Source organism: Syzygium oleosum, unplaced genomic scaffold (genome assembly GCF_021117445.2).
Source record: "Syzygium oleosum isolate NSW1041296 unplaced genomic scaffold, Sole_v2.1 Sole_v2.15, whole genome shotgun sequence".
NCBI classification, from domain to species: Eukaryota; Viridiplantae; Streptophyta; class Magnoliopsida; order Myrtales; family Myrtaceae; genus Syzygium; species Syzygium oleosum.
The window spans coordinates 6871749-6888695 of NW_026607499.1; the positions used below are offsets into that span (position 1 = coordinate 6871749).

The 16947-nt window shown below is 43.2% G+C and overlaps 1 protein-coding gene across 2 annotated transcripts; it reads right to left on the minus strand.

Moving 5' to 3' along the window:
* Positions 1–54: 54 nt before the first annotated feature.
* LOC115675462 (protein SPA1-RELATED 2) lies at positions 55–9442 on the minus strand. Of its 2 annotated transcripts, none has more exons than XM_030598125.2 (8): positions 9232–9442; positions 7143–8744; positions 5190–5347; positions 3330–4146; positions 2337–2483; positions 1187–1504; positions 995–1054; positions 55–860 (listed from the first exon to the last, which is right to left on the minus strand). In XM_030598125.2, exons 2-8 carry the CDS (start codon positions 8631–8633, stop codon positions 669–671), a joined length of 3183 nt encoding a protein of 1060 aa, XP_030453985.2. In that variant the 5' UTR covers positions 8634–8744; positions 9232–9442; the 3' UTR covers positions 55–668. The 2 variants fall into 2 exon arrangements, with proteins under 2 accessions (XP_030453985.2, XP_056174470.1); XM_056318495.1 differs by lacking the exon at positions 9232–9442 and adding an exon at positions 8927–9066 and having other exon boundaries at positions 995–1111; positions 1145–1504.
* Between the last annotated feature and the right edge of the window lie 7505 nt (positions 9443–16947).

Consider the following 16947-nt stretch of genomic DNA (forward strand, 5'->3'; position numbering starts at 1 on the left):
GAGAACAAAGCTACGTAATCCTCGTGCACCAGTACTCCCACAAGAAAAGGAAAATCTAAAACAAATAATTCTATAGAGCAAGCTATACGAGATTTACATCGGGTAAGGTTCATCTTTCTGACAGTAAAATTTACATACAGCTCAATGAAAAACTTTTGACACCTGTCGGACAACACTATGAATCTTCATCCTGGCAACAAATGTGCATGTCCGAAATCCTAAAATGCCTGCCATCTGAGCCAGGCATGTGATCCCCCCACAGAAGTTTTAAGCAACAGCAGCATTACTTCCATCTCGAACTTCAAGTCCACCACGTACCCACTTTTAACTATATGGCCTTTTGAGATAGCTCACCTCTTTTGGACAATTGACTCCGTAAGCTCCAATGGGAAAACCATCCCCATTGACAAATTTGTTGTGTTTTTCAGCTTACTCTGGCAATGTCCTTGTGTGTGAACTGGTCTCTGCAAACACGGTACAATTAGGAACTCATAGCTGCACGACACCGCATGCACTAGATTGTGTCCTTCAGTTCTCAGACAAGATGACCTGAGATTCTCAAGGCAGAGTACATGAAGTGCCGCCATCTTTTTCACAACTTTGGAGACTCACAAGCATAAAGCAGGTACATGAAGTGCTGCTGTCCTTTTCACAGGTCTCCCTACACCCTAAACCATCTGCAAGACTTTTATGCAGCCACTTGAATTGGCAGCTACAACCATGTCCGATTTCCCTCTCCAACAGACGCTGGAAACAAACTGCCCATTGTCATCATCAGTTTCCTTCCCAGAAATAGGATCAATTGAACCAAACTTGCAGGAAGTGATCGGCATAGGCAGAGACCTGTAATATGTGAAAACCTACCAAAAGAAAGACACAAATCACGAAAGAGCACAGTTGTTTCTAATAACTCAGGAAACTTCATTGAATAAAAGCAAGAGAAGCAAGCTACTATTTCGACAAAATAATAGAAATGGTATATGGAGATGCATACCTCATTTGTTTCGGAACCACATGTTATGTAACCATTTGCAACGGACAAACCCACGAAATTCTGGCACGTCATGAAATGAGAAGTGAACCCGATGAAAAAAAGGAAGAACATCAAGTCCTCTAAGGGAAAATGAAAATTCAGATTGAAGACCAGAGAAAGATAGTGGAATGCTATGTAGCCTTGCAATTGTACCTTCTCGTTGGTATGCCCACTAAATGTTAAGCTGCAGGCGTTATTTGACGGACCACTAGAACTGGTTTTGTTCAAATCCCAAAGCTTCAAGGTGTTGTCAGTGGATGCAGTTACAACGGTTTCAGAGTCCAAAAACTTCACATAGCTTACAGCTTTCTCATGCCCAGCCAATACACACCAGGGAGTTCTCGCATTCCGAAGATCATAACAGTAAGTTCTATAGTCAGCAGACCCAAATGCCAGCAAATGAGTGGAATGAGGAGAGAACTGAACACAGCAGACATTTGCTATGCTCCTTATTGTCCCCAAACAATTTCTCTGTTCAAAATCAAATTTATATTGCATGAGCTTGAAGGCCTTCAAAAATTATTGAAGTAATAAAGTGAAGTGTTAAGGGCAAACTATATTTAAGTATACAGCTGAATTTCGCCGATGAATTTGCTTGCTATTGAATTAAGGGTTAATACCACGAAAAACCCCAAATTGGTACATCTGTGACAATTTTACCCCAAACTAATTTTTTAACCACGAAAAACCCCAAACTAGTACATCTGTGACAAATTTACCCTAAACTAATTTTTTTACCACCAAAAATCCCAAACTGGTATATTTGTGACAAATTTACCCTCTGTTAGTTTCCATTAAATTGAATTAATACCATAAAAAATCATAAACTAGTATGCCCGTGACAAACGGAGGGTAAAACATAAAATTGGTACATCCGTCAATTGCTGCGTGTCATTTAACAAAGCAATTTGACAGTAAAATTTAACGGAAATAAAATGAGGGCAAATTTGTCACAGGTGTACCAGTTTGGGGTTTTTGGTGGTCAAAAAATTAGTTTGGGGCAAAATTGTCACAGGCGTACTAGTTTGGGGTTTTTCGCGGTATTAACCCTTGAATTAATGCATAGCAATTCCATTGTCAAAAGCCTACATGACTATCATGACTTCGTCACCCTATTTTCTAATGCAGATGAACAGGGCACATGTGATGGAATTTATACATGAGTAGTTTGCATTGTTACTTTAGTTATCTTAAGTTATAAAGTAGTGAATACCAGAACTTTGCAACCAAATAGGTTTATAAACAATCACCCGTCAGATTGTTACATATGCAAGAGGTAATTCTAATTAAGGAGGGAACATGCCTCATTGATGCTCCAAAGTTTCACTGAACAATCGTCACTTCCACTTGCTAACTTTGTAGGGTATACAGGCGAAAAGTCAACAGACCAGGCCCTCTTTTCATGCTCACTGAACTCAGAAAACCCTTGACCAGTACTTGCATCCCATAACTGGATATCATTGCAAAAAAGTCAGAATTAGAAAACGTCCTTAATACCAAAACAAACAGAGTTGATAAGAGCAAAAATAGAAAGTAAGTGGTGAACATAGCATACTTATTAATGGGTAGGGGGAAAGCCCAAACCTGTCAACCCAATAAACTAGGAAATTATCACAAAATTCAACTGGACCAGAAATGGAAAAGAACAAAGTGAGGAATAGGTATTAAATAGCTACATGTAAGAGAACATTGTCAACCATTTTTTGTTGAGTAAGACAATTGCAAATAAACCTACAGCGCGTGTATGGCTATAAATCTCTCTCTATCTCTCTCTCTCTCTCTCTCTCTCTCACACACACACACACACACACACAAGATAATTTTCTCACACTTCTCTAAACAGGTAAAAGTAAATCCAAGACCAATGAAACTAAATAACAATGAAGACTTGAATTCCCAGTAATCTTCGGTAAGGTCAAAAGTTGGCGATTCCACCAGTTGGAGGCTTTAAAATCTACTATAACATTCATTCTTGCACCATCAACAGAACTTTCCTAATTTAAATTGGATATTCACGATAGGAACTTCAAAGTCGCAAAACATGAGAGACCAATATTACAATGGACAAGAAAATGAACTATTTTACAAACAAAAAGGCAAATATGCCACAAAAAAACCACAACTTTGAATATCAGCTCTATCACAGGATATGACCTACCACCATTCAAGAATGTTGACTATAAACCATGAATCCAAAAAGAGAGATTTCAATCAATAGATGCCAAGTGCCAACCAGAAAAGGTACTGAAAAAAATATGCACCAAAATACGGACTTTAAAATGGAAATTTCACACACCTTTACTATGCCATCATAATCAGTGGATGCAAGGTAGTTACGGATATAATTATTCCAGCAAGTGCAGCTTAGCTTTGACCTATTCGACATCTCAATCACTGGATAATGGATATCGACGGAGTGATTAAAGAGCGCATCAAACTCAAATATCTTTATTTTCTTTGATATCCCAGCAGCAGCAAAGTAGTCCTCATCCCGGTCAAAACTTAGGGAGCAAATCACATTTGCTGAGGAGTTGAACTCTCCATTTCTTAGTATACCGCGTACCGCAAACTTATTATATCGAGCATACTTGGATAAGCCATCAAAGAAAGCACCCAGCCGATCAGAGCCATCCTTCTGTTCTTCATTGTTATTGGGAGGACCCCAATTCTCACGATTTTTTAACAAATCATTATCAGCACGCCTCGCAGCATCAGTCTCAGGGAGCTGCATTCTTGATTTCATGGAGAAATAAGCAGATTCAAGCTGACACACGTTCCCCATCCACCTAGACTCAACCGGATTTGTGACAGGAGAAAGATGAGGAATGACATCTGGGGTAGAAAGCTCCGTAAGATAAAGCTTATTCTCCTTTGAATCAAAGGAGTCAGCCAGGCCAATTGCATGGCGCCTTCTCCCAATCTCTTCAATATCTGCTTCCAAGCAAGTTATATTTTCTATCAACTTAGAGGCGCATTTCTGCTTATGCTCTTTTGAGGTGATCAAAAAGTGCAGAAGTAATTCTGACTCTGCATCATCTTGCTCTATAGAAGATGACAATTCTTCCGGGCAAACCTCCTTAAGCCCACTAAGTAATTCCGACTCTAGGATCTCCCTGTCAAAGACCGCAGCCATAGATGTAGCAGATCATATTTAACCATGTGCTATTATCAGGTTAATGACACAAACTTGGTGAGTTGCTATCTAATGGATGCAAAATTAATCGCCTCGAAAGATTTCAGAGAAGTCTGCAAAGTATCAGAAGATGAATGTGGTAAATCTTTGTCATTCCACAAAAGTCCACCTTGACTTTCCCTACAAATAATTAATTCTGCTAAACAAATAAACATGCACCTAGAATCAGCAGATTTTTTCAACCTTAAGAAGGTGGAAATAATTACTAAAATAAGTCTCAGGAATCCAGATAATATGCATTAGGGATTGTGGATTTGAAAAAGGATGCCCAATTCTCTCTTTTATTTTCAGCCACTATAGATGTATTTCTGCATTTAGATCACACTAATTTTTTTCAAATTGCATCTGGATTAATCAGAATTGGCCATGTGTAGTGGTCTGACTCATCTAGGCAACAAGGGGAGGAATATGTAGAATTGGCATCTAAAGATGTAAAAGTTAAACAGTAGAACACGAAAAATGTAAAATACAAGATAGACAGGAAATTTCCCTTTTAAGATGCCATATATGCGTGAATGTACATGCTGGCTAGCATATCCCAACATCACATTTCAAATATCTTAACATTTTCTCCTCAACGTTTTGTTATGATGGCTTACTTTCTATGTAATTCTGGAATAAAGAATAACGTCAAATGATCAATGTTGAGATGAAGTATGTCCCCACAAGAAACCCTCAATGTTGAGAAGAAGTATGTCCCCATAAGAAACCCACGGGCCACACGCATGTCATATTCATATAATATACATAAAGATATGTGACCTCAATTAAAAACCTGAAGTAACATAGGGTGCCATTGCTGTTTAACCAATATAATAATAGTTTTAGATTCATCAAAATTTTAATACATCTACCCGAACAAGCCAATGATGAGAGCAAATTATTTCGTTTCGGAGCCATATGTGGACCATGCCATATCACCGCAGTTTTTATTGTACAGATGGGCAGGTAGATTAACCTTACCTGCAACTTGGGCGTGAAGAAGGATCAGGATATAGTAGCAACAAGCAGAATCCAGCTTCTTTTGGATTTTCAGACAAGAAACTGGGGGGAAGAATCCTATGACAAAGATCCATCATTGCTGCATTCCGAGCCTTTCCACAGTCGAAGCGACCAAGTAACTGAAAAAAGATATTCATTGAAAATATTACAGCCAAGTACATGCCTGCTCATTTTTTCGATAATTATAAGTAGAAAGAATCAATTAACCGGTGGGGGATGTAACATAAATAATAGGTCTTACAAAGACAAGATATAAAGTTGATCAATGAAAAATGGCAGTGATTATAACCCTGAATTACATATGCTCAAGGAAAAGCTTTCGACAACAAAATAGGTCTCTACTTTTGACAATGCTGCCAACTTTTGAGGCCAAAATCAGAGACATGAGAAGAAGACAAGTGTCTTATAACTGGGATACCAAAAATATATAAAAGAATCCACCAGAGACAAAATGATGCACTAATATAGTCGAACATAATAATTAGTTCTACGAATAGCAACAGGCAACACAAGCTACACCATGAAGAGATGTATTTGATTCAATGCAAAGACATCATGCGTTGTCAAGCGAGCAAAGTGATTAACACTACAAGCTTGAGAACTAAGCAAGCAAAGCTTATATTATCTGGGAAACTCTACGCTATGCTTTACTATTGCTGCAAGGTGGTCTCACACATAAAAGAAAACTTTCATCCTTGCCCCTAAGTGAGAGAACTGGCTATGAAGATCCAGCACCGCCTCCATCAATAACAGATATGTCCAGATTCGGAGCAAAATTGCCATTCAAAATGTTTAGACAACAACATAAGAATGTAACGTCTTTGATTCACAGACAAAAGGTCACGTTTATCCTTCCGTTGCAAGAAACAACTTGACGTAGAGAATCCTTTAATCATCAAAACTAAACAGAACACTACAAAGCAATAAACAATAGAATTGTTGAATTGTTCACTGGGTGCAACTTCTGGATCAAGATTAGAAAAGACATATGAATACGCTTGTAGAAGCTTATTAAAAGTATCGATCGGCTTTCCCTCCAAATCCCACGTGCCAGAAAAGCAACACCGTCACGTGACATGCGACACGACACTACACAACACAACACGCCGACACGTCATTTATTAAAAAATAGAGAATTCCGACACGTTGGGAAACGTCGTATATTAAATGTATATTTTTTAATATACATGATAAATTATCATTTTTATGATTATTTCACAATCAAATTAATTTGATTCATATCCATAAATAAATAATTAATAAAAAAAAGAGTGTCGGACGAGTGTCGGTGTCCGACACATGTCCAACACCGACACGGAGGCCCCCGGAGAGTGTCCGTGCTTCCTAGGAAAAACTATGTCAATTATCAAAATGATCAATAAAGACATTCTATATGATTCGACAAATCAGTAAATGCAGGTTTGTAAAGTTTTATGTGTTCAATATTAAATAACAGTATTACTTCAAACTCTACAAAAGGAAATCTGCAAAATAAGCATAAAGCACAAAAAAGCAAAAATCGCCCCAGACACACTGTAATTGCTGACACAGAGCAGTTATTGAATGCACAATACAAAAAGTGGAAAAAAGCAACATCAGTGACAAGGATGATATAACTGAATATCAAGTTGGGTTTTGTTGTATGTAATTTGGAAAGTACTCCCCTTTTAAGATACATGTGCACTTGCCCAGTGAAGGCTTTGCCTCAGAATTATGACACTAACACAATATGCACGACATATGGTAAAATACCCGAAAGACATTTAGCTTAGATTTCATCATACAATGTTTACATATCCCATCTGATGCCAACATGCAATATCCCCCATGTGGAGGGAGAAGCAACATTTGCAACCAACGCCCACAAGTTCATGTAAAATTCAAAACAGAAGCAATATCCACATCAGATCGAACCTCAAAAAGGAAAACGCCCAGAGAGTATATATTTGATGCTGTATGGCTTGATCCCTCGTTGACTTCCTCAGGGCTCTTGTACCACTTCTCTTCCAGCTGGTAACTTCCAGCGGTCAATGACTCAGCAGCAGCGCTCAAAGTAGGAATGCCACCAGACTTTTGGGATCCATATTCCGTACTTGGCTTCTTTGCACCGCAAACATAGCCTGCATATTGTGGATCACCTGTACTCATCTCACTGCCGCTCACAGCCTCAGCTTTTAAACCAGGTCTTGAATGAAACTGAGGCCACTGCTGGACATAATTGATGCCCGCATTGAACTTTTGCTTCTTTGCAGCGGAGCTATAAGGTCGAACCAAACCATGCTCTAGTACCTTTTTCTCAATGATCTGGTTACTGTTGCTTGGAAAATGTTTGCCTCCAAAGGTTCCAGAAATCTCTCCCCCCAATGATGATCCTAGATACTTCACCCGATTCGATGGTAGCAATGTAAAACGAGACGGCCGTAAGTCATGCAAGGCAATCCCCTTGGAGTGAGAGTGATCCACCAAATCCACAATTTGCCTGAAAATATTTAATCTCTCCACTTTATTTACATCTCTGTGCGCACCGCTAAGCCATTCTCTCAGATTGACTCCATCAGGATCAGAACTGAAGACAATCTTGGTCCCACAGGTACTATGAGTAGAAGGCACAACACTCGAGGGATTCGAACTAAGTGATGCATCAGAAGCCATGTTGGAACCACTAGCAACATTTACATTATTCTGACTTATTGCCTCAACACGGAGATTATTGGTAGGTGGGCCTCTGAATATGATTCCCTTTCCCTTCAGAGTGTTCTTAACAAAAAACTCTGAGAATCCTGACTTCGACAGAATTTTTGTCCGAATACCTCCATGAGTTAAAACACCACCTAAAGTTTCTCTATTTTCAGAATGAGGTGGTTGCTCCATGGTTTCGTTTTTATCACCTCTTGATGCTTTTTGAGACAATAGTTCAGAAAAGGATGAGCCTCCTATGTCCTCCCAGATACTGGTACCATCCCGGTTCAAAGGATAGCCATGGGAGCTCGAATTTGCCGATCCACCTGCTGTCTGAAAGATGTGCTGCCATTGGTTCATCCTAGTTCCCATCCTACCACTACTTTTTGAGGTGCCCGATACAGCCAAATTCAAATTATTGTAGTTCCTTACTGTTAACTCCTCAACCATGCCACCGACATCATCCATTGAGTGAGAACTCACAGATGGACGATCAAGGGGGTCCAAAGAGCTTAAACTTATATTTACATTCTTACCATCTAGAATTGATGCTAACACATGAGGTGCGGTCTCATGGTACTCATCCTCCCCGGGAGTAATCATTTCCCGTGATTCCAACATACTGCCACTTTCAGTCTTGCGTGAATACTCACTTTCCTTGCTTTGGAGGTGACCACCCTCGGCCGCATCCAGTGCTGTTACTTCATCACCCACATCCTCATCCATGATGCCCAACCAGGCTTCATTCAATCAACTAATTACATTGCATTTCGACTACAATGTCCGCAAATAAAATCACACTACTCAAGCGCCACAATCTTCACCCTTCCCTGTCTCCTGCGAAACATTCGTCACGCTTCAATCTAATTCATTTAACCGCAACATTGGCACAGAGCACGAAAAGACAAGCGCCACATGCCTACAGAGCTTTAATCCGAAATTGGCAGAAGCCAAATGAGCAAATTTCACTCACTGAAATCGAATGGAAATGAAATCATTTGAAAAGAAGCCACACCCACCTACTGTTCCTACTTCAGATAACATGAGAAGAACAACATTCGTGAAAAAAAAAAGAAAGCAATTTCACCAAAATGCCAGCAGAGCCCTCGCTTCTCCGCAGAAAAACTTGCCAAAGAAAGAGGAAATTGCCACTCTAGAAGCAGAAACTAACACGCCTCCGGCAATGGGAAAAACCACCAAACGCCCCAAAATTCATTCGAAACTTCCGTTCCCTTCCCCCCCTTTCCCTCGACCGATTACACTCGAATTCAGCTCAAAAAACACCCCAGAACGAACAATCGATAGCTGGAGAGATCAGACGCACGAGGTACCAGCTCGCAAATTGCTCCCCGCGGAGGAGCACCGTCTTCAATTCCGGCGGAAACACGGCGGAGATGGAGAGGGCAAAACCATGAATTCCGGTCAAATCACGAAAACCCTAGACCTCTTGATTACGAAGAAGAAGAAGAAGAAGAAGAAGAACACGGTAAGAACGAGAGAGAGAGAGGTACGATCTTTTTGCCTGAAATGGCAAAAAAAAAAATAGAGACAGAGAAAAATAAAAATATCTTCGCCACACTCTATAACCTCTCAAATTTCCCGTGGATTCGACCAAAAAAAAAATTTCCGTTGGGAATTTCGCAATTTTTATAAATTATCCAATAATTTCTTTTCTTTATTTCCGAAATGAATATAGAGATTAGTGCAATGTTGTCGCTTTTCTTTAATCCGTTCATTTTTTTTGTGGGGTGGAAAAAGCGACAACCAGTTATCTTTTTAGAAAGATTTTATCTGGCTTTCCATTTTTTATTTTTTTTCCGAGGTGGCAAAAGACCCGAGTAAGGGGATATCTACGAAATTACCACTCGACATAATTAATGAGTTTTTTTTCATTTTTATTTATTCGTGTTCGTCGTGAAGTCATTGCATTGCATCGCATCACAGAAGATGCCAAAAGCAAAAGAGCTCGCGAGATTAAGTAATGCAATATTGATTAGATCTTAGTAATTTTGTGTCTCATTATTATAAGGGAAAATTCCAATTAAGGATCTCAAGTGGAGTCCTTTTTTTAAAAGAGGACCAAAAGTGAACATGGTATCAAATAGGGGCCCGAAGTGCTCAATTCGTCTCAGGTAAGTGCCTGGGTTCGCCGGCCGGCAAGCAAAGTACTGTTCCGGCAACCGGAACAGTACATTTCCTCTCTGTTTTTTTTTCTTCTCTTCCCTCCCCTTCGCCGGCCATAGCTGGGGCCGGCGGAGGCCGCCCTCGCCCGACGCCGGCGAGGGTCGCCTCGCCCGGCCGAGGGCCGAGGGCCGCCCGCGCGGCTAAGGCGGTCGGGCGAGGCAAGGGTTGCCCTCGCCGGATCTAGCGAGGGTCGCCCTCGCCCGCCCGATGCCGGCGTGGGCGCCTGGCCCGGGCGGGGTCGGGCGAGGTTGCCCTCGCCGGAGGGCGGCCGGCAAGGGCGACCCTCGCCGAGATCCGACGAGGGCAACCTCGCCCGACACCGGCGAGGGCGGCCCTCGACCGGGCTAGGCGGGGTTGGGCGAGGTTGCCTCGCCCGCCCGGCCCCGGCCGAGGCCGCCCTCGCCGGCCGTTGGGCGAGGGCGAGGGTTGCCTCGCCCGCCCGACGCCGGCGTGGACGGCCCTCGACTGGGCGGGCGAGGGCGGCCTCCGCCTGAGGCCGGTGACCTCCGTCGGCCCCGGCTATGGCCGGCGGAGCGAAGGGAAGAGAAGAAAAAGAAACAGAAAAAGGAAAAAAAAAACATAGAGGAAATGTACAGTTCCGATTGCCGGAACAGTACTGTGCTCGCCGGCCGGCGAGATTTGACCGGCCGACGAACCCAGGCCCTTACCTGAGACGAATTGAGCACTTTGGCCCTTATTTGACACCATGTTCACTTTGGGTCCTCTTTTGATAAAAGGACTCCACTTGGGGTCCTTAATTGGAATTTTCCTAAGATTTTATCCCAAAATCCAAAATAAAATTCTTGCCCCATCAAAAAGATAAGGGAAAATTCCAATTAAGGACCTCAAGTGGGGTCCTTTTTTTTTGAAGGACCCAAAGTGAGCATAGTGTCGAATAGGGTAAAGTGCTCAATTCGTCTCGGGTAAGAGCTGTGGTTCGCCGGTGTCAAATTTCGCCGGCCGAGCGAGCAAAATCTTGTTCAAAAATGGCAAAGCAGTACATTTCCTCTCTGTTTTTTTTTTTTCGTTTTTCCGTTTTTTTTTCTTCTCTTCCCTCCCCTCCGCCGGCCATAGCCGGGGCTGGCGGAGGTCGCCGACCTCAGGCGGAGGCCGCCCTCGCCCGACGCCACCGAGGGTCTCCCTCGCTCGCTTAGTCGAGGGCCGCCCACGCTGGCGTCTGGTGGGCGAGGGCGACCCTCGCCAGATCCAGCGAGGCCAACCATCGCCCGACGCCGGCGAGGGTCGCCCTCGCCTGCGGCCGCAGCGGTGGCGACCCTCGCCCCGAGATCCGGCGAGAGAGCAGCCCTCGCTCGACCCCGCCGGCCCGGTCCCGAGGACGCCCACGCCGGCGTCGGGCGGGCGGGCGACCCTCGCCAGATCCGGCGAGGGTCGCCCTCGCCCGCCCGATGCCGGCGCTGGGTGGCCCTCAATTGGGCCGGGCGGGGTTGCCCTCGCCCGACGCCGGCGAGGGCGACCCTCTACCGGGCCGGGCGGGCTTGGGCGAGGGTTGCCCTCGCCGGATCTCGGCGAGGGTCGGGCGAGGGTTGCCTCGCCCGATCTCGGCGAGGGCGACCTCGCTCGACCTGCCCGGCCTTGTCGATGGCCGCCCTCGCCAGGCATCGGGCGCGGCGAGGTTGCCCTCGCCGGATGCGCGAGGTCGCCTCGCCGCCGCCGGCCGGCGTGGGCGGCCCTCAACCCGGGCGGGCGAGGCGACCTCCGCTGAAGTCCGGCGACCTCCGCCGACCCCGGCTATGGCCGGCGGAGGGGAGGGAAGAGAAGAAAAAAAAACAGAAAAAGGAAAAAAAAAAATAGAGAGGAAATGTCTTTTGGCTTCGGAACAAGATCTGTGCTCGCCGGCCGGCGAGATTTGACCTGGCCGACGAACCCAGGCCCTCACCTGAGACGAATTGAGCACTTCGAGCCCATATTTGAGACTGATTGAGCACTTTAGGCCCTTATTTGACACCATGTTCACTTTGGGTCCTCTTTTGAGAAAATGACCCCACCTGGGGTCCTTAATTGGAAATTTCCCTTATTATAATAATCGTCGAGAAAATGACAAGTCACCTGGGATTTGAGGATCGTTATTTGTAACTGGCGTGTGGTAGAGAGGAAAATAAATAAATCAAAAAAGGGGGACATAAGTACTAGATTAAGAAGAGTTTAAGGAGGGTGACAAATGACATCTTAGGTTCTATGATCATGCAAAACTTTTTTCCTTTTCCGATGTCTCTATGATGGGTTCACGGGGGAAGAAAAAAAAGAGAGGAAAAGTTTACAAGTTGGGCTGTATTTTAATGAAGTAAATGTGCTTGCATTTGTACTTTTAATGAAGCAACGCATGCATAATAAATCAATCATGACGAGAAGCACACACGCATAAAGCCCGATTGTTTGGTAAGTAAGAAATTTAGCGAGATTTAATATTACTTCGACTTGTAAAAGATTAATTCAAGGTGACCATTCCCTTTTCACTAGCCAAGTTCCAATGTCACGGCCCCCTAGGACTAGTGTTCGAAACACGGCAACCGAGTTTGGGTACACGGTTGCCCCAATTTTCTATTTCGATTGAACAGAGATAGCAAAGTTCGGTAACGTGATCATGCCGTGACCATGCACCGAAAATGCTTCCAAAGCGATGAATTTGATGATCAATGCATTCGAGCGACTAATTTGTCGGCGCATTTGCCGACTGAATCCGTGTCGTGCCGTGTTCCATTTCTCCATCTTTTTCCCTTTTCTTAATTTTGTTCACGTTCTCCACCTCCGGCTAAACCGACGGTCACGTGGTCGCAGACGTCCCGCGCGAGTCCACCGTAAGGCCCTGAACCTCCATCAGCTGATCCGAGCCCCCCCGGTGACGTGGCCCTTCCTCCTTTCAGCGTTCATTCCTGTCCTTTTCTTATTCGTAGGATCACGTGCCACGTGGCCCTTCACCGTCCACTATTACTTCCACTCAAGGCAACGTCCTGTTTCCGGCGGCTGCTCTTCGTAAGAAGAGATTTTCGATGAGTCCTTTTAATTGAGCGTTCAAAGAGCATTTATTAATTATACCTAATAAAGAAATATTTTGATTCACAGTGAGTTAATCGTGCTCAGGAAGGAAAAATAATAATATTTTGAAAAATGACGAAACTTCTTTATTTGAATGTTCAACATTATGACCGACATATTGAAACTTTTGTATTAAATCAATTAATGTTGGCATTGGTGTTTGAATGAATTCACTTGCTCAAATAGCTACTCATGCATTGCCACGTCGCTTGATATCGATTTGATAGACGAGTTTTAATAACCATAACGTCGTTTGATTTTTCTTCTGTGATCGAAACCCCCACCCCACATAAGCAAATCTCGAGCGACATGCTCCATTATTGAATTAATGCATGGACGAGTGATCTAAACATTAAATTATCTACATGGAAAAATTACAGTATAAGTAACGTGCCTAATTCACACACTTATGCTCAAATGGAAGGGGTGTTTGTTACAATGGGAACGAGCTCAGGAAATAACTTTTCTTGGCCCCTAATTACATATTTTTTTGGCCCCCCAGTTACAATTGATTCAATTAGGAAAAATTATATTTGTCGTATTTTACACAAGCGCATTTTTTCTCGAATCAGGTCCCTGTACTTATAATTTATTTAATCAAGTGTCGACACTTTAATTTTCCCGACGGTTCAAGTTAGAAATTTCGAGACTCGAGATGCCCAATCACAGCGAGTCTCGTTTCTCGACAAAAAAAAAAACGAAAAAGAATTTCACTCGTTTCTAATCTTGTTTTAGACATTTGATTTAGGGAAATTGAAATTTAGAAATCTCGGATCCGATTAAAGAAATTTCAACCTCAAGAGCCGATTAACCATTTGGAGCATCATATTTGGCGCCATAGGATTTGAGATACCTGAACTCTCACCCATTAGGATCGCGTAACTTGGCACGGCTATACAAACTCCTAAAAGGAAACCCTCACCTTTGTTCGGCCTCACTTTTTTCGCCGGGCCTCCGTCGTTTCCAATAGCTGCGACCGGCGGAGGAAAGGTGGGACCTGGACAGATGCTTTCACTAAAGAGGAGGGGAATGGTGGGACCTGGACCCATTGAATAGGTCTGCCCCCATGGCGATGCGGGGGGGCCGGCCTGCACAACATTTTCTCGAAGGAGGCATGGCCTCTGCCTTTTTGGTTCGCGGAAACTCATGAACCAGTACTTCAACAATGGATGCGAGAAGCGTTGAAAGAGGAGGATGAAGGATCACTTCGGACCGGAGCAACCCGTCCTGGCGGCTGAACAAGCTTTCAGTACTGCAGAGATCAGCAAAATGACCAAATCTTATACAAAGTGCGACCAAAACATTCAATTTCTCCAGATTTATTACTAACATGAAAGGGCGACGATTTCATTTGGCACCAAATCAGCACCACTTGTCGTATTGTTATGTAAGCCATGTCACGTCATTAATTAATTTGACAGTGTAGTTAGAGTGATTGATTGAAGGATTTAACTGCGCAAACTCATAAAGTTAGAGGACTTCATGGCGCAAAATAAAACGTAGAGAGTCAAATCGCACAAGTCCAGAAAGTTGGAGGACTTGATCGAACAAATAAATTAGCTGACAAAATATCATTAAGCACAAGTACGGAGGCCCGGCCACTTGGAGACCCGTGAAAGCTCTATGAATCAGTGAAATCCCGACTTTTGACACATTCATGTCACTCTTATTCAGAACAATTTGCACGCAGCTGGTGGGATCTAAACATGCGATCTCTAACGACGAAAAGCAAACTTATTGATTAAAGATAATAGCTAGGAGTCCCATCAGGCAAATTTGTTCTGGAGTACGAAGAAGGATAAACTGAAGTTGAACATTCGATGAACTCGCCCATGAATGAGATCTTCCCTGTAAGAGGTGAGACGATCTCCATCTCCTCATAATCCTTGTGATTCTCACCCTTCCGCTTAGCTCCGAACTGTCTTTGCGGCTGCTTTCCCTGTGTGAGCAAAAATCAGCATCGCCGGCTCCAACCACTTCGCTGTTGCGCAGCTGCATTGGCACTTGCTACTGAAGGAGCTCGAGAATGGGAAAGAACGGTCGGTGTACGTCCGACAAGACGGCTGTGGGAGAGTGCATGAACCCGACATTGCCCATATTCGCACCAAACAACCTTGGAGGTGGAGGTGGAGGAAGCTTCAAGTATGTACAGGGACACATTCGGGCGACCAGGCATGGAAGGCCTGTGGCTTGCTGGGCACTTCCCCCCAATGAAACGTGACAGAGGCCCGAGCATACCATGGCGGGGATGGCGAAGTGAACAGTGAATGCCTTAGCAATTGCAACTTGCTCATCCGCGAGAGAGTAGGTAATTTCAGCAATTCGGTCGTTTCTGTTTCGAGCTCAACCCCAGCATCATCACTTTGTTCATGCCCTCTTCCCATGTTATTGCTGCTTCAGATGGCTTGGTGGATTGCTAGGCGATAATCTACCCGAAGCTACTCGGCCTATGGCCGTCATCGTGGGCTATGTATAAAGATGATTTGCTTGATTCGGGCCGAAGAATATAAGGTGATGATCGAGACAGAACTGTAGATGTGAATTTATCATCAGTTCAGTGAAGTTCTCCTAATGTGGCTTGAACCACTTCATAAAGCTTCTGGGGCCTAGAGAACAGAACTGTAAGGATTGATTGAAGATGGGGAGGGGCAGAGAACAATCCAATTTCCAGCAATGCAAAACTATTCTTACAGGCTCATTGATGCTCAAGAATATAAAGATGAAAGGGCCTTCTCAACTTCCCAAAGAACTGCTCATATGAAGCAATGAGAATCTACAAGTTTTACAATATATTGGTAATTACTATAAGCGATGTATAATCATATATATTAGTAATTATATAACCTTTTTTTATTATGGTCGGTAATTTCAATGGGGTAGGAAAACTTTCAAAGTTGGGAAAACTAAAGTTGTTAGCTAGTACATCTTTTTCCTTCATTTTGCAAGTTTCCTAATCAAAAGTTATATTGTCTTTCTTCAATAATGGTGACTTTTTCACTAGAAATTTTTGTTTCTTTTTTTTATTGTCAAAGGGTTAAAGAAGTAAGATTCTTGAAATAGATTAAGAAAGTATTAGCGTAACTAGACTTGACTCGGGATCACGTCCCAACCCGTCCAGTGATCACCTCGATTGCTCTGGATCGCAGAAGTGCAAGTGGTCTGCACCTCTAATCTAAGGTAAGGGAAAATTATCCAAAAAGTTATAAACCTATCGTACTTTGGCTAATTGAGTCCCAAACTTTTTAATTTTGCCAATTAAGTCTTAAACATTTTCACGTTTTGTCAATTGAGTCAATTCGGCCAATTTTAGCCGGAAATCGCTGATGTGGACGGCAACTGTCTTATGCGGTTTGGCTGGCACTGGGTATACAACTTTTATAATTTTTAAAATTTGTTATTATTTTTTTTTCTTTCAAGCCCGGCAAGGGTTGTCGGCCACTTGGCGAGGGTCAAAACCCTCGCCCTTGGTTGGCGAGGGCTTCATGACCCTCGCCGAGGGTCACCGGCCCTCGCTTAATGGCCGACGAGGGTTGTCGGTCAACCCTCACTAAATTTAGTTAAAAAAAAAAGAGGAAAATAAGAAAGAAAAGAAAATAATACAAAATAGAAAAAAATGTCTATGTTAGCATCAATAATCCTGCATGGCACTATTAACGCCCACATCGGTGGTTTCCGTTTAAAATTGGCCAGATGGACTCATTTAGTAAAACATCAAAATGTTTGTGACTCAATTAGTAAAATCGAAAGCTTTACGACTAAATTGACCAAAGTGCGATAGATTTAGGGCTTTTTAATTACCTAC

Excerpts from the sequence above, each read along its gene's own strand:
- LOC115675462 (XM_056318495.1), bottom strand. The coding sequence starts at position 8,633 with ATGGATGAGGATGTGGGTGATGAAGTAACAGCACTGGATGCGGCCGAG. Across the intron at positions 5,348-7,142 it reads TGGGCGTTTTCCTTTTTGAG|TTACTTGGTCGCTTCGACTG; the intron begins GTTCGATCTGAT and ends ATCTTTTTTCAG. Across the intron at positions 1,505-2,336 it reads AACTTTGGAGCATCAATGAG|AGAAATTGTTTGGGGACAAT; the intron begins GCATGTTCCCTC and ends GATTTTGAACAG.